We start from the raw sequence: 26,351 nt of genomic DNA, 5'->3' as shown, positions 1-26,351 counted from the left end.
TGCAAGATTGTAGCTTGGTCAGGTGAGTCATGATTTCAGCTGGTAAGTGCTGATGGCAGGGTTCGAGTGTGGTGCAGACCCCACAAAGCCATGGATCCAAGTTGTTAACAAGGCACTGTGCAAGTGGGTGATAGCTTCACAATGGCATGGGCTGTGTTTACATGGAATGCACTGGGTCTTTTGGTCTAACTGAACCCATCATTGACTGGAAATGGTTATGTTTGGCTACTTGAAGACCATTTGCAGACTTTCATGGATCTCACATTCCCAAACAACAATTGAATTGTTATGGAAGACAAAGCACCATGTCACCTGACCACAATTGTTTGCGACTGGTTTTAAGAATATTCTAGACTACTCAAGCAAATTATTTGGCCACCCACATCACCCGACAGGAATGCCATCAGACATTTATAGGACATAATCAAGAGGTCAGTTTGTGCACAAAATCCTGCCAGCAACACTTGTGTAATTATGGACAGCTGTAGAGGCAACATGGCTCAATATTTCTGCAGAGGACTTCTAATGACTTAGTCCATGACATATCTAACTGCTGCATTGTGCTAGGCAAAGGGAGATCCAACATGACATTAGGAGGTATCTCACGACTTTTGTCACCTCAGGGTAGGTATCAGTTGTTTAGTATCTGCAATTACAATGCCTTACCCAAACTTATACCTGAAATTTAATTTAATGAGCTGAAACATGAAATCAGATGTTCCCCAGGTGAAAACTGGAGCTGTTATGCAGCTGTAGGAAAAACAGGAAATAGTGTTCTCAATTCTATTCGACAGCCAATGAAAAAGGTCTTCTAAGACATTGCTGCATACAGAACTAGAAAAACCTAATGTTAAGGAAATCATCTTGAGCTATGCAAGGTAGCTAAATTATCTTTATTCTAACATTCAATGAATTTCTTACATCATTTTAAATGCAGCTTATGGTGTTTACATGACATCCTTTAACAAAGAAGGAAATCTTGATACTTAGCTGATGACCTGAGATTACATTAGTGAAATAAATAAGAAAGGCTGCACTAGCAAAAGCTAATTTTCTTCTTTCATTATCCAAGAACAGTTAGTTTTTTTCCAATCTGATTTTGAACCACAACCAAATAACTTTTAAAAAATGAAAAGGAAAGAAGCCTCCATAGTTAGCAATTCACTTTATTCGTGATAAACATCTTACACATTTTATGCTAGTTTTATTTACAAATCTCAGTTTCATCTGCTATATGAAATTGAGTCTTATCTATAACACTGTGAAATATGATGAATTGCACAGCAAATATTGTCAAAAAATTATAATACAATAATTAACTCTCACTCTTTAATGCAGCATTATACTTCATTCTGACCTGTTTGAAAATATTCTTTGATCAACTTCTCTGCAGCTCTTATATTTTTAAGATTGTTGACCTTGGCTTGGAATCTTGTCCCTTTCCCTGCACCTTTACCATCCAGAAGTTTGCAGATTCTGTAAGGAAGATGTTACACATTTTATTTCTCTATGGCACAAGTGAACTTCATCATAAGGGGGCAGGAGATAATTGTTTCCAATTACAGCAAAATTCCATGTGTGGACTAGATACTAATAATTTTGAATATTTCTTCACTTCATTGGGTAACCTCCTGAAATTCTCATGCAATCCAATTGGCATAATAGTTAAAGCTCAATAACATTGCTAATGAAACCAGCACCATACGCAAACCAGTTTAAGTCAAATTTGGAGGCTATATTCCACAGGAGGGGGTCCTTTTTTATTACACATGCCAGATTCAGTTTCGGCAAGTTAAATGAATGTTATTCTGAAGTACATTTTGTTATTGTGATTTCCATTGTTTTGTTATCACTGTGGTTAGCTATTGATGAGGTTGAAGAAAAACTGCCACATACGTGTATGTTTGTTATTTTGCAGTCCTTTAAAAATATGTAAAGCATTCCTTTCCTCGTTTTTGGTCATTGTTATAACCTGGAATTTATGTAACTGTTCTCTTGCAGTTAAATTTATTGTGCTACTAATTTTGGTAACTATAAGTGATTTTTGGAAACTAGGGGCTTATCCACGTGTCAGAAAATTCATGAAGTAATTAAAGACATTTGGACAAAATGGATACCTCCTTGTTACCAGTAACATAGAAAATATTGTCTAAAGTGCTTCTAACTAAAATAGAGGAACAAGTAAGATCTAATACAGGAGAGTACCAAGCAGAATCTAGGAAAGGTTGTCATGTGGAGACAGGTTCTTTATTTAAAAACCACTCTGAAATTGAGAGCTATAGAAAATAATAACACAGCAGCTACTTTCACAGACTTCAAGAAGGCTTATGACTCAGTTGAAAAACAAACACTATTTCAGATACTTCATGAATCAATGATAGTCGAAAATACCAGAAGACTTTTTGAACAAACGCCCACAGATACAACATCAAGAATTAAGTTTCAAGGCAAAATTTCCGAACCGTTCACGATCAAAACACGGATGTGGACTGTCCCCAATTCTCTTTAACCTGGTTTTAGATAAAATAGTAAAAACCTGGGAAAACACATTAGAAAACAGAGCCATGAAAGGTATAAAGGTGGGACACAGAAAGAACAAATTTGAAGTAAAATGTTTCGCCTTTGTGGATGATATAGCACTGATAACTAAAAACCGAACAGACAACTGTTATGCTTGATCTATTACATGGGACTGCTGAAAAGACTGGGCTAAAAGTAGCTTATGAAAAAAACAGTATATAGAACAAAAACACAATAGAGAAAAATTTATGGAGAAAAAGCATGGAAAAGTTAAAAGAACTGATAAATTTAAATACCTTTGAGAATGGGTCCAAACCAACAAACTGGATAACACAAAAAATAAAGGAAGAGTAAAGAAGTTCAAATTTGCAAACGAATTAGCACGAAACTACTACAACAAGAAATTAATGTTCATCCAAGTGAAGATAAGATTCAGTTATTGGGACACAAATAACATATGATGGATCAGAGTTCCTAACACTGAATAAGAAAGGCAAACTAAGAGAACTAGCTAGAAAAAAAGAGAGTGGAAAATACTAAGAAATTCTAGTTCCTGAGGAAAACATTGAAAATTTATGGATTAAAAGTAGAAATGAAGATATATATAAAAATACAGAAAAAAAATCACAGATACAATGAGAAAGAGACACCTAAATTATATGGAAATTTAAAAATAATGGAAGCAACATGGATTAAAAAGCAACATTTTAATTACGCTTATAAACCGAAGAAAACTGTAGGATGGATAGAAGCAGTGAAGAAAGATGCAAACAAAATACGTGTTACAGAAAAAAATAATACACGACAGGAATTGCTTATGGCTACTGGTAGAAAATGCAAAACTAGCCAATACCTCGACCGAAGAGAGAGTGGTGTGGAAAGATGATCAGAGACGATTGATTGGAGAGTAAATGAAGTAGTACTGGGAAGGAAGAAAGAAAAAAGAAATACCAAAAGTCTTACATCATATATTGTCCACATCTGACCAAATTCATAAAAAAGTGATCTTGGTGAGACTGATGAAAGGTGTGTAGGTCGGTTACTGCCCCTGCTGGCAACTATTTTATAATGGTATAATTTGTTACAAGTGGGGCTATGGAGACAAGAATAACCCAGTACAGATTCCATGCATTTTAGCAAGTTTCCTATAAATGGTGGGTTAAGTCTTTTACAAAGGAATCTCTTGTGTACTAACTGAAGTTCGTGACCATCAGGATGAAACAGTGTGAGGAAGGAAGCATGAGGGAATTTGTTTTGACCTCAGCTTACCTACCTTACGAGGACAGTGTTGCTCCTTCCCAGGAAGTGAGGAGACGCACAGCAGCTTGCAGCTGAATGAATAACTGTTGGTTGTGATGCCACTGCCCACAACTGACAAGGGGAAGCAGTGACAACAGCAGATGTGGGCCATAGTTGAATACCTACTGGAGTATAAGTTAGAGATTTTGAATAGGAGTAGGTACCCTTCAGAAATAGGAAAATGGGGGTGGGGAAGGGAGTAATTACCAACTTCAGACTTTTGAGTTCATCCTAATATGTAATTACATCAAACACTGGCATGTGGTGATGGAGTCATCCTTATTTGACCACATGTATAAGTTTGGTTTGAAATGGGTGTTTAACAGACCATGGCCTATACAGGTCCTAGGAAAGCAGACTGGGACTCATAAGAAAGACCAAAATGCATGCTTAACTGAAGTTAAAACTTTGATAAGAAATCCAATAGATCTTGAGGAAATGGCAGATGAACTAACCTCTACCATTATGACCTCATCCTTAGGAAACTATCCAGTCACCAAAAAATGCACAAAAAAAAGAGTGTACCTCGGTGGAACAATAATCCGGAATTGCAAAGGAAGCAATTAAGAAGACTGTTCAACTTTGCAAGAAGGGAAGGACAATGGAGAAAATGGCAGGAGACCCTTGCCAAATTCAACCTTGTTATTAAGCAAGCAAAACTACCAACCTGAAAGTATTCCACAAGAAGAAGGAAGATACAACTGTCAGGGGGCAGACTTCTAAAAATCCTCATAAGAATACCAACAGATCCAAAAGGTACTCTAAAGGAGGAGGATGTTGGGCATACAAGTACAGTGCTCAGACAAAGATTTGATCCCTTTGGGTACTGGTAACCAAATGGAGTACTGGCGACATGTCTGAGAATGTACTGACTTCAAGAAAATCTGGTGGGCAGTGGGACTGTTTCAATCATTCAAGTCACCAAGCCCCGGTGGAATCTTTTTAGCTGGCTCTACTGCAACAAGCAGGACTTTTCAGTCACGTCTAGTGGCAGAACTAATTCCTAATGCTTGGAGAACAATGAAGGTACACACAGACAATTTAATCACAGTAACACTTGGCAAATTTTAAAGTACCATGAGAACAATGTTCTCTGAAGATCTTGCAAAATCGATGCAGGAAACATAATCTAAGGGTCAGTCCCAGGTAAACTGCTGTTGTAATGTTCACAATGAAGCATACTAGGATATGCATTGGAACCTTAAGCTCTTTGACAAAATACTACTAGTAGAGAGGGCAGTGAAGCATCTAGGGGCAGCCCTGGATGTTAAATTAAGATGGACCCCTTCCATAATATATGTTCCAAGGCAAAAGGTGTTCTAATGTGCACTAGAAGGGCCCTTAATAAAACTTTGGTCTAAGCCACAGGATCATATACTGGATACAAATTTCTGTAATAGGACCTGTGATAATTTATGGTACCATAGTATGGTGAAATAAAGTAGAGCAGAAGGTGGTCAATAAGGTGCTTGAGAAGATGCTAAGATTGGCCTACCTAGCCATAACAGGTGGAATTAGCAACACATCCACTGCTGGGATAGAGACCATGGACATGCTCCATTATATCTTTGGGTTACAATGGAGGAATCAGCCAGGGCATACACATTCAAAACTGGAAACCTTCAGGATAATCAAAATCCCACACCAATATAATGAATGTAATAAAAATTGATTGGGAAGGCCGGAGAAATACCAATTAACCATACAATAACCTCCAGCTGCTTCAATAAATCTTGCAATGTAATAATTTAAAATAGGTAGCAGCAGAAGACTGAACATTACCGTTCAGGGGACATAGTATGGTTTACTAACAGGTCATATACAGAAAGTGCTGGAGCTGGAGTATGTGGGGTACTGCCTAGACTAGAGAGTGCAGTCTCTTTGGGGAAGGGAAGCTAGCCACGCTATTCTCCATGGATATATTTGCTATAAAAGTGTGTGTGGAGGAGAATTTGTGCAGGTGCTACAAGGATCGTGTCGTCTACATTCATTCAGGCAGCCAAGCAACTCTGATCTTGTTGCAGGTCTGATACAGATCGCAAAGATTGTTACAGAGTGCCACGAGTCCCTTGTGAGGCTAGGGGAAACGAACAAGGTAAACCTGCTGAGAGACCAGGTCACTCAGGAATTACTGGTAATGAACAAGCTGATAGGATGACGAGGACAGTAGCGAGACCTCCATTTGTTCGATTGGAACTTGTCTTAACCATCATTAATGCAATGGTAAAATCTTTTAAAGAAAGTTCTGGAATCCTGGGCTTGAACCGAAGAGTGATTGAATTAACAGTGGACTAACGACTGGCCATGTGCATTTCAGGAAACACCTGCACAAAATGGTTGTAGAGAAAGAAGCCCCTACATGTAGATTATTTGGTGAGGGATAAAACCACACCACGTCTAATCTTCCAATGTGAAGCACTGGAGGCCAAAGGACGCACAATATTTGTCATTCATTCCCCAGTGTTTGTGAAAAAGACCTAGTAGGGTGCCTGTTACTATTCTTTAAGGGTACTGGCTGGCTTTACTAGAATGACATGGGCAAAACCACACAATGAACTCAGTTTTGGTGATGGCAACAGTGAGCCATGACAACTGTCATTTTGTCTTCCCATTCAAATCAAATCAACTGCAGTTTTCCACATCATTATATACTTTTATTTCTCATTACTCTTATGATGACTGCTTTTGGTTGTTAATCATTTTACATGTTGTGAATGGTTATTGTACAAGTAAATTTCGTGAACTGCACAACTTAAAATTCCTCTACATTAATAATTAATTGGCAATCTTTGCTCCATGCTTATGTTGTATTAAGATATGTTTATTGTGTAACACTTATCATATTAACAAAAATGGAAGTTCCTGGAGGGAATAATATGTAAAATAACACAAAGTCAACCATTCACATATAGTGGACTGATGTGTCACATAGAAATTGCTACAGAAAACAGTAGTCACACTAGCTTTCAAGCTCTTGCTCTTTCCCTCACAAAAGTGCACTCTTTCACGTACACAACCATACAGACACCCAAGTACACATTCCTGTGGTGGCGGCGAGACTGACTATTAATTACTGATTACAGAGGGCAGTTGCCTGCTTAGATGGTGCTGAGGAGGCAGTGAAGGTGGTGAGGGTTAGTGAAGGATGTGTGAGGCAAGGAGGAGGTAATGGGATATTGTGAGGCAGGTATTGCAACAGATGACTCAGTGGCTGCACAACAAGTCTGAAGTAGTTTAGATGGTTGAGCATGTAAGAGATGGAAGAGAGGGTGGAAAGCTATGGGGAGAAAAGGAGAGGAAGATGGAGATGAAGAGGGAGACAAGAGAGAAAGGGAGGTGGGGTAAAAGGATTTTCCAAAAGGCATAGAGGCTGTCCAGGTATGGTTTAAGCTTCGATTGTATCATTATGAATGATCAGATTGGTGAGGGTGAGGGACTGACAAAATTGTAAAATATTCTTGCAGTAGCATGGGTGACAGCCCAAGAAGCCAATTTTAATAGTAAGCCCACTAGGTGGGATACCAAGCACCAAACAAGATTTCAGGAAGAGGATGTGTGTTTGGAGTTTTACTGGGGCAAAGTAGAGTTTTCAAGATTGGCAGAGGTAGAATGAACAGGGATTCATGGTTGGTTGGATAGATGGGAGACAAAAGGAGTGACAAAAGAATAATTAAAAAAGGTTGAAAATAAGAAGTTTGGTCAAAGTGTTGTAATGGATATAAATGATAGGTACTGTATCAAGAGATATGTGGGAAGTTATAAAGAAGGTCAGAATTAAAAAAAAAAAAAAAAAGCAGGAAATATTAAGCACACTCGTAAATCGATATGTTCGACTGCAAAGCGGCACGCAAAACAGGAAATAAATATGCATGCTTGTAAACAAACACCTAAAATTGTAAATAAACACATGGTATCGGCTAAAAGTCAAGTTAGGCAGCACTTGTCAGTCCACTACCCATATCCTAGGCCTCTAGAACAATTCTGAATAATATAAAGCTGTGTTTCACTTCAAGGTTTTTTTCTGCCATGTAGTATTTTATTTCAAGTAGTTTATCATGTTTCAACATGGAATATCTGTTAAAATTCTGCAACTTTGGTATTTCAGCACTACAGGAGCTTAAATTTATATCATTCATCCTGGGAGTAGTATAGCAACTGTGTTGTAGTTACAGACCTACATTTTCCTTTGTGGAGGAACTTTTGAAGACAAAATATGTGACATTTTGGCTTTCATTTTTCTATTAGTTATTATGTACACTGTATCACCAACAAATTTTTTTCAGAAGTTCAATAATATTTTTAACTTACCAGCCCTGCTTCAGTTCTGCTCTGATAGTTCGTAAATATGTGCTACTCTGATCACTAATATTATTTACTTTGGTATAGATAAATTTTATGCAGCTACCAGTTTAGGCCAAAACTTTTCTGAGCATCTATAATATCAGATTTTGATGCTTAAAAGTGAAAAGATAAAAGTGCTAATTTAATATGGTAATGGAAATTTGAGGACGGAAGAAGGAAGAAACAAAAATGAGGGTAGGCAAGAAGATGAACATTACTGTTCCCACAGAAGAATATGTGTGTGTGTGTGTGTGTGTGTGTGTGTGTGTGTGTGTGTGTGTGTGTGGTTGGTGGGGGGGGTGTTTGGATAACAAGAACATGGTCAACAGCTCTATAGCAAGGATGATTCTTTGACTTGGTAAGTGTACCTTGCACTGCCCAACATTTATATGTGTGAGTGGTTACCTTCCCCTTTCTCCCCCCCCCCCCCCCTCTCTCTCTCTCTCTCTCTCTCTCTCGTGCAGGAGACATATTTAGCTTCATGATTTTCTGAGAAAGGAAGCATCTAAGCAGTTAGAATAAAATTACGAGATTCTACTTACTGTTGACCCAAAGCAGAGACAGCAGTTTGCTCTCCATGCAACACCATGTGCCCAGGGCCCTTAGGTTCACCGACAGTAAGTAGCAGCAGCACACTCTAAATACGCAGAACAGGTAAGTGTATTAAGTATCTACATATGTGGAAGTAATGGTTGAGACATTTGTTAAAACTGAAAATACTTACGTCCAGAGAAGTGAAAGAAAAATGCAACACTATTATATTTATTGCTTTAGAGAGAGAACATCTGCACAAATATCAAGCGGGTTACTTGATTAGTATACTTGCCTCATCCGCAAACAGCTTAAGGAACATATTTATGAAATCCATTTCAGCCTCGTTTCTGGAATAAGACAAAAAAACAATAGTACACAGCAAAATATGATTCAACATCATGAATACAATGAAAATAAAACCGTGCTGCAGTATGTGCCTAAATTATATATAAAATACAATGATTTGTTAAGATTAAAAAAAATTATCCGAACCACCAAGATAATAAACAGAAGTAGTTTTTCCAATTAAATGCTAGATAACAGTAATAATATTCAACAATACAATTACTATTGTTATACAATGTGACGGATAGAAGTTGCATCATCCACAGCAAAGAGCTGTCGGCCCTGTTCAGACATAATTTCCAATCACTATCACTTTCAAGTTAAGGGATATGGTATCTTACCTGGTTCTAGGTCAGAAAGGCTAGGGAAATGTTACAATTTTTTATATTCTCAGTGTGGTAGTGTTGGTATGTTTTTAGATTTGTAGCTAACTTAATGATCCTAGTTCTGCACACGATGTTTAGCGACTGAGATAGTAATCTTCTTCATAAGGTCACAACAGTAAGCTGACTGGATTCGAATCATACTATGATGAATTGTTGGTGTCATTCATGTTTACAGGAAACTGATTCCTGCCACCTGCTATGCCTAGTGAAGAACAACAGTTTTCCTGCACCTAAAACATTCCACTGCAGTCACATCTCGTCTCATACCTTTTTGGCTTTGAAAAGTTTGACGAATGGCAAGTTCTTACTAAATCAGTTTAAGTCTTGCTTAAAATGAAATCTCTAGCTCTATTTATATTGATTAAAGTCTCACTATTGGGGTTCACAGTGACTGTAGAAATTTTTTATTTCACAATTGAAATTTTGGCCCTTTAACTGTATCAAGGGGTTCTACAAAAGCTAAAAGAATACAAAAAATGAAGCACAGAGTGTATATACACAACTGCACAAACATGTCATGTAGACAGTAGTACATTACAAAAATAATGAAAATAACAATCAGTTACAATTTGCTTCAGAACATGTCGGACTTAGAAACCTCGTGACATTATCGAAACTAAGCTCTTTCACCATAGAAGTACAGTAACATCAAATGAAAGCAGAGCTGTGTACACCATGAAATGATGTAAATTACGAGAACTGTTTCTGAGTTAACATCCATCATTTCAAGCTGTACAGAACTTGTTCAATATTACTGTATTTCTACAGTGAAAGGGTTTAGTTTTGATGATCACATGTATATGTGTGGCAGGATTTTAAAGTCTGACATGTGCTGAAGCACAACTTAACTGATTGTTATTTTCACTATCTTTGTCATGTACTACGTGTACACGGCATGAAGTCACAAAATCTTAGAAGTCTTTAATATGATCCTAAATCATACCACATCTCGTATACCACATCTCATTGCTCTCCAGTGAGTGCCCAGTGACAGTTTATTTGCTTAGCTGTTACAGTAGGGTCGAGCTGCTGATAAAATATCAATCTATTGATATTTATTCTGGAAAATATTGATATATATCAGCGATATTTATTTCTCCGATATATCGATATCGGAATGGCAATATTGAGCGACTATATTTTTATGTTGTATTACATTTTTCCTCAGTTTTCTGTAAATATTTGTTCTTTTACTTTCACTGTGTGGAGGAGTCTTACTACTTTCTGAACTTGCATTATGTTCAGCTTTCACTTTGACTGTGTGATGCAAGTATAGGTGGCACAAGATATCTGATTGCACTCGGGAGGGGGTGGGGGTGGGGGTGGGGGGAGAGGTGGGGATTGAATAATGAGATTTCCGATATGAAAAAATAGCATACCAGTTGCGTTAAAAATTGTGCTGTATACAGCTCTAAAACTGACAGTATATTTAGAATGTGCAGCCAATATATTTATATGCCGGTGAATCGATATTTTCTCTGTCAATATATATTTTCTGTGTCAATATATCAAAGCATTAATGAATTGTTTCAATATATCAAGGCCCAATGACATTTTTTTAAAATATTGATACAGCAGATTCCCAACATTTTAAAAAATATCAACAATTTTAGTAGAGTGCAATAGTTTATCGCATCTCCCGTCTTCTCTTCTAATGGCCTGCCTCGGATAAAATATGCCAAATTTTTATTCTGTACAAATTCAATATACTTTCCAAGATTAATCAAGTTCTAAGAAATTTCTGAAGAGGAACATTGTATATTGACAGGAACAATACTACAAGGACAGAAAATGGGTCTTTCATTAGTGTGGGAATACAAAGCTGCTAATCTGCAGGCAAACTTGCAGCACTATTCAGTTATATGCACCTACAAGAGCGCTGGTTACCTCCCCAGTCAGTGTTGTACTTCCAAGCTTTAGAATTAATGGCCACAGTCATTGTGTTACTATCAAACTAAGTAAATCACAGCATGGAATTTGAATGGTTTGCAATAAAATGTAGTTGTCTATGAGTTATTGTTTGGTGCAAATTAGGCTTTATATTGCTTTTAAGATGAAATGTAGCTACCGTATTGAAATTTTCTTCAGGCTTGGGAGAAGGTCCGTATCTAACTCAAATTTCTAGAAAATGGATTTTATATAGAGCACTCACATACTCTACAATACAGCAAAAAATGAATACTTTATAAAATTCACTATATTTCCAGATACTGAAATGCATACAAATGATACCATTTTATCAATTTGTGAATATGTCAAACTTTTGTAGATTTTTTTCAATGAAAGAAAGTAATTTTTGATTGCGATTTATACAGCGGATGAAAAGAGAATTTGTATGTGTTTGCAAAAACATGATCAACTACATAAGTTAAGAGAGGTTATTTTTTATACTGACAATGATTTTTTTATAAGCTATCAATGCATCCTGCCCTCAGTTGTTTTAAGTTTCTTTAATAATAGGCTACTGTCAGGATACAATCCAAATTGCAACAGCATGTTAGTGAAGTTAAGTTGTGTAACTCTACTACTATGTTTTAGTAGAAGAAGCAAAATTTTACCAGCAAAAACAGAAATGCTTCTCAGATCTCTCAGATGAAAATCACCGCTACTGTTGTAATTTTGGTGGAACCACGTAACCTTGTATGTTTTTAATGAAATTAGTAAATAAATAAATAAATAGAAACAGCTGGAATGGAAACTTAGCAAAGGACCTTCTCACTACATTTCGATGTGCAGAATGCGAAACAGTTGGTTGGTTGATTTGGGGGAGGGGCAAAAACAGCGAGGTCATCGGTCCCATCAGATTACGGAAGGATGGGGGAGCAAGTCTGCCACGTCCTCTCACAGGAACCACCCCGGCATTTACCTGAAGTGATTTAGGGAAGTCACGGAAAACCTATGTCAGGATGGCTGGATGTGGGTTTGAACTGTTGTCTCCTGAATGCAAGTCCAGTATGGTATGAAACAATTCATAGTAAATTATGTAGAATCTCTCTGTTCATACCTGTATCCAGAGTGGAGTGTTAAATGTCAAATTTATGTACGCTGCCTGACAAAGAAAGTGAAGCATCTGGAAGATATATTTGGATGTAATGGATGTAAAGACAACTTTTGGACACATTCACACCGTTGCCGAGTATGTAAATGATTAGAGTAGCATTTTTTAGTGACAGAATGGCAACCAGACTGCATTACAGTTGTTCACATTTAGTGTTGTAACAGACCTTATTGGGTGCGTAAGTGTCAAGAATAGCGTCAGATGTTGAATTATCACCTTGAAGGACATGAAAATTCTGTGTACACATGTGAGACAGCATTAATCAGCACTTGACAGAGTTTGGAAGAGGTCTCATTGTGGGTCTCCATTTATCCACAATACCATGGACCAGTTACAAAATTGCATGTCAGCTTGCCTCAAGGGAAGATATGAAGTTTTATGACACCATTCTCAACTAAATCAGGGCATCCATCCAGACCAGAAGGAGCCATACTGACAAGAGGGATAATACTGCTAAGTTCTTTGTAAATTTGATACATTCTGTTACCACTGAAATAACATCACATGCACTCTCAGCCTGTGGAGTCTCATTTTGTTTCCCCCTCCCCTTCTAGTGCTTCACTTTTTTTGTCAGGCATTATGCGAATAGTTACAAGTGACTCACAAAATAATAAGCAGCGTATTGTGCATCTTATTACCCAGAGATATAGGTATCAACCTTTTTCTATCCCAAATAGATTCTTATTGAGACAATGCAACTATTTCATACATTTGATACTGTGAACACACTGATGACTTCCATAATCCAGCTAACTATGTGTCAAGATGGAAATAGTTTATCAATATCTTTGATGAGCTACAAAATATTTGAAGTGAAAAAGGTCAGTCCTTCACCCCACCTTTTTTTTTCCACTAATGAACGAGGTAAGAGGATTCCCTCAAAACTACGAAAGAAGTAATGGCTTGTTTTTGACTGACTTGTTAATCTTACCTCCCTTCCTCTCCTTCAGGGAAGTGGAGTCACTGGCGAGTTCTGAGTAACACTTTTATTTCACTTGTTACCACAATAAATTTTGCTTCTTTGGCCAAAATATAGAGGAGTTTACACAAATAATTTCACTACCTATCTAATGTAATTGTAATATCACCTATAAAAAACCAACTTAGGACAAGACAGGACAATAGGTAATGAAATAGCTCGTTGTTGGTACAAAAATAAATATTTAATTTCTTGACTTACGTTGTTGCATACCCACACATTTTCTCCTTTCACCAGCTATTGATGGTGGTCTAAGAAAAACATTCCCCAGGGGGCACAAAAAAACTACAGTTACTGCTATTGGGATACACACAAAAGTTTCACATATTAACTACGTGTCAAAATACTCTTCTCTTTCTTTGCTATCTTTTGTCATTAACTCATTTCATTACCATCAACCATTTATGAAATACAATGGACGTTACGTCTGTGCACACAGGTAGATGTAAATGTACTACAAAAAGTTCATTTTTTCGAGACTGGCAATAGATATAGAACTACTTCGTAGTTTAAAGAGGATTTCAATATGCAGCAATGTACAATCTAATACACACAAAACATATTAATAGCAACTCTCTCTCTCTCTCTCTCTCTCTCTCTCTCTCTCTCTCTCTCTCTTTTTTTTTTTTTTTGCAAACTATTTGAATCCTGGGCAGTGGGTATGTAATTCTTGCTTCTTTGGCCATTAACAAAAAGATAGATAACAAGAAACAGAAAATTTTCAACAAATAGTTTCTGTAAAATGGTTTTACAAATATTGCAGAGTAGCCAATGTGCATGTGTGTTTGCTCTATCAGTGTAGTGCATTGGCCACCTGCCAGGCTTAAGTGCACAAAGAATGTTCCCTTCATCCTGACTGGGCAGGTGGCGCCAATCCATGGCCGGCGCTACCACTATGTTCTGCCCTAGTAGATAACATGGCAATATTCTTCACCCAGCTTCAAGCGGCCTCATACTGGTCTCGCTATGTGGGTAGCCTGTGTTCTTTGTGTGTGCACTCAAACTTAGGAAAGAGGGATAAGTTGAGGAAGATTAGAAAGGAGGAGGGGGGGGGGGGCAAAGTCATACAAACCCAAGAATGAGAGGGACCCACAAAGCTGGGGAAATGTGTCTGGAAAAGGAAGTGGACAAAAATAGTGTATTGGTAAGCTCTGTGCCAGCTTCAAGTCCACAGCTGTAAGGACAGAATGAAAGTAAGGACACATTAAGAACAGAAATGAGTAGTGGACTCAATAGTACAATTATGTGCAAAAGAGGGGGGGATAAGAGGAAAGAATAAAAATGAGATACCACCAATGGGAACACATTTTTTTTTGGGGGGGGGGGGGGGGGCATGCCTAACAAATGACTACCGAGTGTTCCCACGACTGCCAGTTTTTTCTATGTTCATGGGGGTCATTCCTATACAAAAATGCTGTGAAGTGAGGATGTTTATCAACTTTCGTATCATGTCATATCACATGTGCTGATTTATGTTGCTGGTTCTAGCAGTGGTGGGGCTGGAGTAAGTGGTAATGAGAGGGCGCATAAGCAGGTGTTATCTTTATGGTCTGGACTCTCAATGAAGAATAATTCCTTAACTTTCTGAATACCTCGACTCCTTTTCCCCACTCAAATTCAAATGGTCCTCTTCCAAATCCTGTCGCCTTCCTTGATGTTGACACCTGCATCATTGAAGCTCACAGTCAAACTTTAGTGCATACAAAACCTTCCAGTGAGCAACAATACCTGCACTATAGCTGTCATCCTTACCACATGAAACACACTTCCTTCCCCTTGTAGATTATGTATCTCTGGCAAATCTATCTGCCCCATCACCAAATCCCTCAATATCTACTACCACAGATCTTGCCCAGAAATTCAACTCCTGGGCAGTATATCCTGTTCTCACTTTCTGATTAATATGACTTCCAGTACCAAACAAGTTAGAAGCATCTATCTAGTCACCCAGGCCACAATTCTGAAGACTATTTAAGAGCCAATTAAGGGTCCAGTGTAACTTTAGTATGAGAATTCAATTTATAATGGAGAAAAATTAGATTACCTGTGAAGACAGAAGAATTTGGGCTTAGGTTCTTGACTCTTCAGTTTTTCTACCTCATATGCTGCAATTTCTTTTAGGGCATTTACTAAATTCTGTAAAAATAGGATTCATTAACAACACATTGTTAACAAACATAGAAACATGTTTATGGAAATAAAACTACTTACTTTATTTGCATTCTTCACAGATTTTTGGAGTTTCTCCACTAAGCTAACATGATCATTTGGATTGCTCCTAAACAGAGGAAGAGAAAAAGGAGTTATATTTTCACACATAGTAGATCTTTATTCTGTTCCTTCTACAGGCAGGAGTATGTGCCTCACTATAATTTACTCCAAAATATGAGCCAAATGAGAATATACATTAGTTTTTAGATGGTGCTCCTTATGTGACATTAAAACAATTTTCAGCCTTACATAAAAGTACCAATTTTTGGAAGCTATATTTGTTAAACATTTCTCTCTAATTTTATTTTCAACCATGAAATGAAAGAAGGCAAAGAGAATCTAGTGCTCCTTATTGCTTAGTAGTAATATCTGCATTATTGTTAAGTACAGGTGTTCATGTATAAAATAAAAATGTAAACGTCTGTCGCCACAGAATCTGAATTTGCAATAAGATTCTACAAGGCTCAAGTGGGGGAACAGACAGAGGGATGGTTTGGGGGAGGGGGGGAAGACAGACAGGGGGGGGGGACAGACAAGGGGATGGGGGTAAATGGGCACAGAGAGAGGGGGGCGGGGGGGGGGGGGGGGGGGGAATGACAAGGTGACGGGCAGAGAGAAGGGGAAGGAGGAGATGGAAAGAGACAGGCAGAGACAGATATTCGCACATGTATCCAATTACCATACGTATTAGAAATGTGTACTTTCTCATTTCTTTCTTTTCCATTTAACTACAGCAATGCAGTGTGGCTGGGAATAGCTAGTTATAAATAAAACTGAGTGAATTTAGCATTTAATAAGAAATTAGGAAAAAGTGTCATATATAGTGAAACATTTTCTTAGTCTGACAATGTTTCAGTATGATGGTTAGCTGTTACTGTGCAGAATTAGTATACTGAAGGATAGAATCTGAGCTATTCTAATGAAGTTGCAAAACTGATTCTCCAAATGCTGAATGCTCTGCTACACACACACACACACACACACACACACACACACACACACACACACACACACACACACACACACAGTTAACAGGTAGTGTAACTCTATTTGTCTAAAAAGCAAATGAAACAGGGTAAAATTATTCAATTTCGAGACAAGTAGTAATAAATACTGAGCAAGCTAATGCAGTATTTCCTATTTCACATCCTACAAAACTATGCACAAATGTGACATGTAAAACAGAAAAAATTATATGTAAAATATCTACAGCTACAAGACTACTCTGCAATTCACACTTGAGTGTCTGGCAGAGGATTCACCAAACCACTTTTACACTACTTATCTACTGTTGCACTCTCAGACAGCATGCAGGAAAAATGAACACTTAAATTCTTTCATGCAGGTCCTGATTTATTTTATTACAAGGGTGTACTGAAAAGTAATGCCTCTGAATTATATATATGTGAAGATTCTTAAAACTGTGTGAATAAAACAAAGTTCTTGACATTCTACATTTTTATTCTTCATGTCTATATATTTGTTTCTCAACATATTCACCTTGGCAATGAAAATATGTCTCCACGTTGAGTCCAGCTCATTGATACTGTCACTATAGAATGTCTGACTTTATTGACAGAGCCACATCAGCACCTCTGCTTGCACCACTTCACCATTATCAAAGTGAAGTCACTGAAGGTGTTCTTTGAGTTTTGGAAACGATGAAAATTGTACGAGGCCAAGTTGAGACTGTATGGAGGATGATTGATGACAGTGAACACAAGGCATTGGATTGTTGCAGATGTTGCAGCACTGGCATGCTGAAGGAGAGGGTGCGGGTGCTTCACGTGTGGGCTTTTTTCTGAGGTTAGAATCTTAATTATAACATGCTGTTTCTCACATACCAACATAGTTACGTTACACTGCCATGTTACACGCTACAATTTGAAGCCCTCTAGCATCAGAGGGTTGCAATTAACATCAGGGAACTGGGAAAGTCAATCAAGCAATATACACGACATGTAATATCTCAACTGATATTGAGAACAAAATAAAAAATTTGGAGGCGCTACTTTTCAGCATTCCCTCATACAATGATCATTTCTCCCTATATAGATTGGTGTCAACAAATATGTTCACATTCAGAGGATAAAGTTGGAGATTGAAATTTCATAAAAAGAGCTCACCACATTGAAAAACACCTTTGTTTTGATGATTGCACAATATCTTTGACACTTTCTCCCCTATTTTGTGATAATACTAAACGAGCTGCTGCTCTTTGAACTTTTTCAATGTCCTCCATACCCTATCAGAAGGATCCCTTACCACACAGCAATACTGTAGCAGAGGATGGACAAGTGTAGTGCAGGCAATCTCTTTAGTACACCTATTTCATTTTCTAAGTGTTCTGCCAATAAAAACAGTCTTTGGTTTGCTTTCACCACAATGTTATGTGATTGTTCCAATTTAAGTAGACCATAATTGTTATTCCTAGATATTTAGTTGAACTGGCAGACTCCAGATTAGTGTTATTTATGGTGCAACCAAAATTTAACTGATTCCTTTTAGAACTCACAATCTTGTCTAAATCATTTTGCAATTTCTTTTCTTTTTCTGATGACTTCCTAGACAGTAAATGACAGCAAATCTGCAAACAGTTTAAGGTGGATGCTCAGATTGTCTCCTACATTATTTATATAGATTAAGGAACAGCAGAGGGTTTATACTACTTCATCGGGGAACACCAGATATCACTTTTGTTTTACTCCATGACTTTTCAACAATTACTACAAATTATGACTTTCCCGACAGGAAATCATGAGGCCAGTCATACAACTGAGGCAATATGCCATGGGCATGCAATCTGATTTGAAGCCACTTATGAAGATTGGCATCAAAAGCTTTTCCAAAATCTGGAAATGTGGAATCAATCTGAGATGCCCTGTCAGTAGTACTCATCATATCATGAGAATAAAGACCTAGTAATGTTGCATACTAGTGATGTACTCTGAATCCATGCTGTCTGTGTCAATAGATCATTTTCTTTCAGGTAATTCATAATGTTCAAACACAGTAAATGTTCCAAAAGCCTCCTGCAAATTGTTGTCATTGATATGGGTCTATAATTCATTAGTTTATTCCTATTTCGTTTCTTGAGTATTAGTGTGCAACTTTAGGTGCGGATCTTTCATCAAGCGAGTGTTTACATGATTGCTAAGTAATGAGTTAGACTAACAGTATACTCAAAGGTATTCAGTTGGTATGCAGTCTTGAATGGAAGACTTATCTTTATTAAATGGTTTAAGTTGCTTCGCTACACTGAGGGTATGTACTTCTAAATAACTCACATCGTCAGCAATTCTCGATTTGAATCCTGAAATATTCACTTTGTCGTCTTTGGTGAATCCATTTTGGAAACTCATATTTAGTAACCCTGCTTTGGCGGTACTGTCATTTGTAACATTACCATCACTGTTGTACAGTGGAACTACTGACTGTGTTTTGCCACTGGTATACTTTACATACGAGCAGAATCCATTCTGCCACGTTTCGAGAGTTTTGTTGTGGAAACTACTGAAAGCATCTCATGTTGAAGTGCACTAAATTTTGAGCTTCTGTAAAACTTTGCCAATCTTGGGGATTTTGCATCCTTTTAAATTTGGCATGCTTTTTTCAATGCATCTGCAATAGTGTTCTGACCTGTTTTGTATACCATGGGGATCAGTTCTGTCACTTTTAAATTAATCTGGTACAAACCTCTCAGTTGCTGTTGATGCAGTTCTTCATGCTACTTTATTTTGTGCAAGCCTCTTCATTTCCGAGTATCTACTACAACCTACGTCCTTCTGAATCTGGTTACTATATTCATCTCTTGGTCTCCCTCTTCAATTTTTACCTTTCCCGTGCTGCCCTCCAGTACCCAATTGGTGATCCACTAATCCCTCAGAGTGTGTCCTACGAACTGATTCATTCTTCCAGTCAGGTTGTACCACAATTTTTTTTTCTTTTCAATTCTATTCCGTACCTCCTCATTAGTTATGTGATCTACTCATCTAATCTTCAGCATTCTTCTGTAGCACCACATTTCAAAAGCTTCTGTTCTCTTCTTGTCTAAAGTATTTATAGTCCACGTTTCATTTCCATACATGGCTACACTCCATGCAAATACTTTCCCTGTATTTTACCCCTGTCACCTCTAGAATTTGGAAGAGAGCATTCCAGTCAACATTGTCAAAGCTTTCTCTAAGTCTACAAATGCTATAAACATAGGTTTGCCTTTCCTTAACTTATCTTATATTAGAAGTTGTATGGCCAGTATTGCTTCACGTGTTTCTAGATTTCTCCGGAAACCAAACTGATCTTCCCAACGTCGGCTTCTACCAGTTTCTCCAATCTTCTGTGAAAGATTCGTGTTAGTATTTTGCAACTATGACTTATTAAACTGATAGTTTGGTAATTTTCACACCTGTCCGTAACTGCTTTCTTTGGAATTTGAATTATTACATTCTTCTTGAAGTCTGAATATTCCACTAATCTCACTCACCTTCCTCACCAGATGGAAGAGTTTTGTCAACACTGGCTCTCCCAAGACTATCAGTAGCTCTAATGAAATGTTGTCTACTTCCGGGGCCTTGTTTCAACTCAAGTCTTTCAGCACTTTGTCAAATTCTTCACACAGTATATCTCTCTCCTCATCTTCATCTACATCCTCTTCCATAGTATCACCCTCATGAACCTCTTCATTGTATACACACACTATATACTCCGTCAACATTTCTGCTTTCTTTTCTTTCCTTAGGACTGGTTTTCCATATGAGCTCTTGATATTAACACAGGTGGTTCTACTTTCTTCAAAGATATCTTTAATTTTCCTGTAAGTAGCATCTATCTTACCCCTAGTGATATACACTATGTGATCAAAAGTATCCAGATACCCCGGAAACATACTTTTTCAAATTAGGTGCATTGTGTTGCCACCTACTGCCATATCAGTGACCTCAGTAGTCATTATACATTGTGAGAGTGCAGAATGGGGCACTCCGTGGAACTCATGGACTTCAAACATGGTCAGGTGATTGGGTGTCACTTGCGTCATACCTATGTACGCGAGATTTCCACACTCCTAAACATCCCTAGGTCCACTGTTCCTGATGTGATAGGGAAGTGGAAATGTTAAGAGAGACACGTACAACACAAAAGCGTACAGGCCGACCTTGTCTGTTGACTGACAGAGATCGCCGACAGTTGAAGAGGGTCCTAATGTGTAATAGGCAGACATCTATCCAGACCATCACACAGGTATTCCAAACTGCTTCAGGATCCACTACAAGTACTGTGACAGTTAGGTTGGAGGTGAAAAAACTTTGATTTCAAGCGGCTGCTCATAAGCCACACATCAAGCTGGTAAATGCCGAATGACACCTCGCTTGGTGTAAGGAACGTAAACATTGGACGAATGAACAGTGGAAAAATGTCATGTGGAGCGACAAATCATGGTAAACAATGTGGCAATCTGATGGTAGGGTGTGGGTACGGCAAAAGCCTGGTGAATGTCATCTGCCAGGATGTGTCATGCCAACACTAAAATTCAGAAGCATTGGTGTTGTGGTGTGGTCATGTTTTTAATGGAGGGGGCCTGCACCCTTTGTTGTTTTGCATGGTACTATCAAAGCACAGGCCTACATCGATATTTTAAGCACCTTCTTGCTTCCCATTGTTGAAGAGCAATTCGGGGATGGCGATTGCACCTTTCAACATGATCGAGCACCTGTTCATAATGTAATGCACGGCCTGTGGCGGAGTGGTTACACGACAGTAACATGCCTGTAATGGACTGGCCTGCACAGAGTCTTGACCTGAATCCTACAGAACACCTTTGGGATGTTTCTGAAAGCTAACTTCGTGCCAGGCCTCACCAACTGACATCGATATCTCTCCTCAGTGCAGCACTCCGTGAAGAATGGGCTGCCACTTCAAGAAACCTTCCAACACCTGACTGAACATATGCCTGTGAGAGTGGAAGCTGTCATCGAGGCTAACGATGGGCCAACACCATATTGAATTCCAGCATTAAAAATGGAGGCACCATAAACTTTTAAGTCATTTTCAGCCAGGTGTCCGGATACTTTTGGTCATATAGTGTATGCTTCTAAAAAATGGTTCAAATGGCTCTGAGCACTATGAGCCTAAACACCTGAGGTCATCAGTCCCCTAGAACTTAGAACTACTTAAACCTAACTAACCTAAGGACATCACACACATCCATGCCCAAGGCAGGATTCGAACCTGCGACCGTAGCAGTCGCGCAGTTCCGGACTGAAGCGTCTGGAACCGCTTGGCCACCGCGGCCGACCTGTATGCTTCTACAACCTTATATTTGTCCTCTAGCAATTTCTGATTAGCCATTTTGCACTTCGTTAATCTCGTTTTTTTTGGTGTTTGTATTGCTTTTCACGTGCTTCATTTATTGCGATTTACATTTTGTCCTTTCATCAATTAAAATCAATATATCTTGTGTTACCCAAGGATTTCTACTAGTCTTCTTTTTTTACCTACTTGATCCCGTGCTGCCTTCACTATTTCATCCCTCAAATCTACTCTTTCTTCCACTGTATTTCCTTCCCCTGTTCTTGTCATTCATTCACTAATGCTCCCTCTGAAACACTCGACAACCTTGGGTGCTTTCAGCTTATCCAGGTCTATCTCCTTAAAATCCCACCTTTTTGTAGTTTCTTCAGTTTTAATCTACAGTTCATAAGCAATAAATTGTGGTCAGAGTCCACACTGCCCCTGGAAATGTCTTACGATTATATGATCAATCTGAAACCTTCCGGTGTCTCCTGGTCTCTTCCACATATACAGCCTTCTTTCATGATTTTCAAACCAAGTGTTAGCTATGATTAAATTTTGCTCTGTGCAAAAATCTACCAAGCAGCTTCCTCTTTCATCCCCCCCCCCCCCCCTTTCCAACTTACATGTAGAGGCATTAATTAGACATCATCATAGATCTACATCATGAGAACTTAATGAAACAGTCTTCGGAGAGGCCCTCAGGAAGTTGTTCCTCTCTTGTTTAATTTGTCTTATAGGGCATTTGGAAATAATGTGGTCTACTGTTTGCTCCACTGCACCACAGTCACACTGAGGGCTGTAGTGGACCCCCTTCTTAACAGATGCTTTACCTCTTGTGTATCTGTGTTATGTGGTTGAGGCTGTTCCATGTTTTTCTCGGCAGCTGTACGTCTATCAGTTATGGTTGGGTTAAAATGTCTTGCCAGTTCTAGTCCAGCAAACACTGTCTAATTACATCTCCATCATTCTTCTATGGGGCAAGGAGCAGGCTTACTACATCTAAGCCTGGTTAGTACAGGCTAGAAAGAACTTCGTTGACTGTACAGTTTTTAGAAACTGAGCCATTGGATGTCACTCAATTCTTAGTGCACCACCTATTAGCACCTGAGATCACGTAAATTACAGGAGACATGAAGCCAGGAAACTGCTGTTTATTTTAGCATTCCAGTGACTACTATCATTGTGTCTAAGGTGGACACCAATCTTGCTGACATCACTGTTTTTACCCCATAAAGCCCAGTATTTGGCAACAGAGTATGTAACTGATTGTCCTACTCACAGCATGGGAGCAGCATGGAGCAGCAGACAGGCACATTTAAAAACATTTACTTGAAATTTTTCCTACAATGACTTAATGAATGATTTTCAAGCATACCTCTTAGAGTAATAAAGCATGATTTACTCAAGAACATTCACATTCAAATTCCTGAGGTCCGTACACATTGAAATCTTCCTGCAAGTTCCTTATGTAACTACAGGGAAATTGAAATATGTTTCTCAACTTGAAGCTGAACACTTTCAAAACAGATTAGTCCTATACTCATAACTTACAAATGATGATAGGTGTAACATTCTTTGCAGTATATGAGTATGGAGTGTAATAAACTGCCCACAAGCCTGCCCAGAACTTGAGTGGGTTTATGTTCAAAGACAGCAGGGAATTAAACAACAAGCATTAATGAACTAAACAAACAACTTTACTGTGAAACAAAAACACAACAGTAACTAAAATAAAGGAGGCATATGTGGAAGTGCACACCTGTGAAATCGAAGTCTGTTGTTGGATAATATTCAATGGTGTGTTGCTCCATGCTACGAATTATAGCATACAAGGATCTCCAATAGCACACTGTCTCAAGGTTGTCTCGATTTTGCTGTCAAGACTGTCACACTCTCTTTGACAGAGTTCATATGATGTGTGAATTGGTTTCTTGTGACAACATAAATCCAGTTTCAACTAGTCCCAAGCATGCTCAATCCAATTCATGCCAGCAGATACTGCAGGGCATTCCATTTGGTTGATTCACACATACTGGAGGAAGGTGTTCAGGAGGTGGATTTGGTGTGCTCATGCATTATCATCTCTGAAGACAAGGCCATTGCTGAAACATTGACTTTAGGATTTAACAGTACACTGGAAGCTCCTGCAGCAATACTATAACTTTCATTAGTGATGAAAGTTGTCAACAGTCAAATGTGATAATGGCCCAAAAAATGACTGCCCGTTTTGAGAACTGCAATGGTACCTGTCTATCTCCACTCTCAGCTGTAACAATTATCAGGCACTGGTGAAATCCTACAACTGATGGTGAAGAGGATCAGACCTCTTTTATCCACGTTCCAATCCAGGTGTTCTCTACCCAACCTTCTTGCCATGCTACATGACAGGATTTTTTACTTTTGTACATAATATATGCTTAAAGGCCAATTTAATTGCATGGGAATGTTGACACAGCCCTCACAGTTGTCTCTAAAAAGGCAGCACACACTTCCATTGCATTTTGCTTGGGGTGCTTACAAGCCATAATTTGAAGATAGCATTATTTTTGATTGAACTGTGTGCAACTACTACCAGGTAGATCCTCAGTTTCTACATCTCATGATAGTGGTTGAATGCGGAATGACTCACTATGGCATATGCCAATTGTGCTGACAACCTTTATACAATAATGTGACATTGTGTGCACACTGTAAGTTCAAAATGACCCTTTGAGGCACCTTGGGAGACTAAGCAGTGTATACAAGGCTGTATGGTTTGGTTCATAAGTGGAGGTACAGTGCACTATACTGAACCACAATGAGAATGCTTTGTTTACTTCTACCTCCTGTACAGGGGTTGACGTACTCAATGATTTCCTATTGTCAAAAGGGCACTGATAAAGAAGATTCTGATCATCAAAACAAAAACATAGCTAGTCTTGATAATGGTGCATATGGTTTTTTTTTTAGTAGTTTAAGATATTACTGGCACTAAAACTTGCAGGATTCACAAAGTTCTCTGAAATGAACTGAAGATTAGCTCACCTGGAGAAACCCCAAAATTATGTTGTTCACGGGAGTAGCAAAAATCTTTTCCACAAGATATATCATATACCTATTTTTAAAACTGCAAAACATGAAAAAAAATTTGTATCCATCAGTGGCTGGCTTGCAAAGAGAATGTCCATCATGTACTAGGTTACACACTGTTAGGCTAATGTGCCACCCTTCCCGCCAGAGGTTCAAGTCCTCCCTCGGGCATGTGTGTGTGTGTGTGTGTGTGTGTGTGTGTGTGTGTGTGTGTGTGTGTGTGTGTGTGTTCTTAGCACAAGTTATTTGAAGTAGTGTGTAAGTCTAGGGACTGATGACCTTAGCAGTTTGGTCCCTTAGGAATTCACACACATTTGAACATTTTGTTAGCCCAATAAAAATTTGTTTTGTATCACAAGGTCTCTGCATGAGAAGCCAGTAAGGATATGATAACTCATAGTATCATGTGCTTAATGCTTCATAAAGGATGTCGCATCTATGAAGGGATGGAAGGGCTCATTGTGACATTCAGACAGTTCTTTTGGGAGGCACACTCATATAGTACAACTGCTGGCATAATGAGAAAGGCACATATCCACTTCATGCCGCCTCCTGATGCACTGTTATGTAAAACCAAAACACAACATATTCCATAAAACATTTTTGTTTAATTTCATACATCTCACCATGGCTGCTTACCTAATGAAACAGTCCATGTGTGTGTAATTTGACATATTGCGAAAGATTTATTAGACATAAAATTGAAGTTTATTACTCAGCAAGGCAAAGTGGTAACCTGGCTGCAGCAGGAAATAACTTTGTAAATGACCAAGTACAGTCATTTTCCAATTCAAAGCAGTGCACCTCACAGTGCAAGTGCAAAAAGTGGTCACAGAAACCAGTTGAGCAAAATACCTTCAATTGAAGTCGTGGAAGTCATGGTAAATTGCTGTTAATGACAGTAATTTTACTGACAAAGAGGATAGTGTGCGACACATTGCAAAATGTAAGCACATGTTGACTCGCTAAAGTCAGTCAATGATATGCAAATTACGGAGGAATGGACATGATACCAATTGATTTTATTATATTCTCAGTATCCATACCTGTTGGGTGTGTCTCCCTTCAAGCAGTCATTACACACATTGTTTGCCATGATACACCACCTTTCAATTCTTTCAATTTCATCACAGTAAAAGCTAACACCACAGCAGCAAGAGACAGTTGATCAGACTCCTAAGTGATATCTAAAAGCAACTCTGTGGGTAAAGCAAGGACAATGAATTCATAATTGTATTCTGTAGATTACTTTTTATTTTTATTTTAGTAGGAAGTCAGAACTATTTCATGCAGTCAAAGAAAGCATTTTTATTCATAA

General features: G+C 38.3%; 1 protein-coding gene across 1 annotated transcript in view; it reads right to left on the bottom strand.

Moving 5' to 3' along the window:
• Positions 1–1,150: 1,150 nt before the first annotated feature.
• LOC126474190 (alanyl-tRNA editing protein Aarsd1) overlaps positions 1,151–26,351 on the bottom strand; it is an 81,433-nt gene continuing 56,232 nt past the window's right edge. Inside the window, exons 8-12 of the mRNA XM_050101653.1 lie at positions 15,674–15,740; positions 15,507–15,598; positions 8,987–9,041; positions 8,703–8,797; positions 1,151–1,476 (exon numbers count right to left, since the gene is read on the bottom strand). Of these exons, the coding sequence (XP_049957610.1) occupies positions 1,341–1,476; positions 8,703–8,797; positions 8,987–9,041; positions 15,507–15,598; positions 15,674–15,740 (445 nt within the window). The 3' untranslated portion in view covers positions 1,151–1,340. The remainder of the gene's footprint in view (positions 1,477–8,702; positions 8,798–8,986; positions 9,042–15,506; positions 15,599–15,673; positions 15,741–26,351) is intronic.

The sequence above is a fragment of the Schistocerca serialis genome, chromosome 4 (genome assembly GCF_023864345.2).
Source record: "Schistocerca serialis cubense isolate TAMUIC-IGC-003099 chromosome 4, iqSchSeri2.2, whole genome shotgun sequence".
In the NCBI taxonomy this organism is placed as follows: domain Eukaryota; kingdom Metazoa; phylum Arthropoda; class Insecta; order Orthoptera; family Acrididae; genus Schistocerca; species Schistocerca serialis.
The sequence above is the reverse complement of the archived record's forward strand: the minus strand, read 5'-3'. Positions and strand labels throughout refer to the sequence as shown.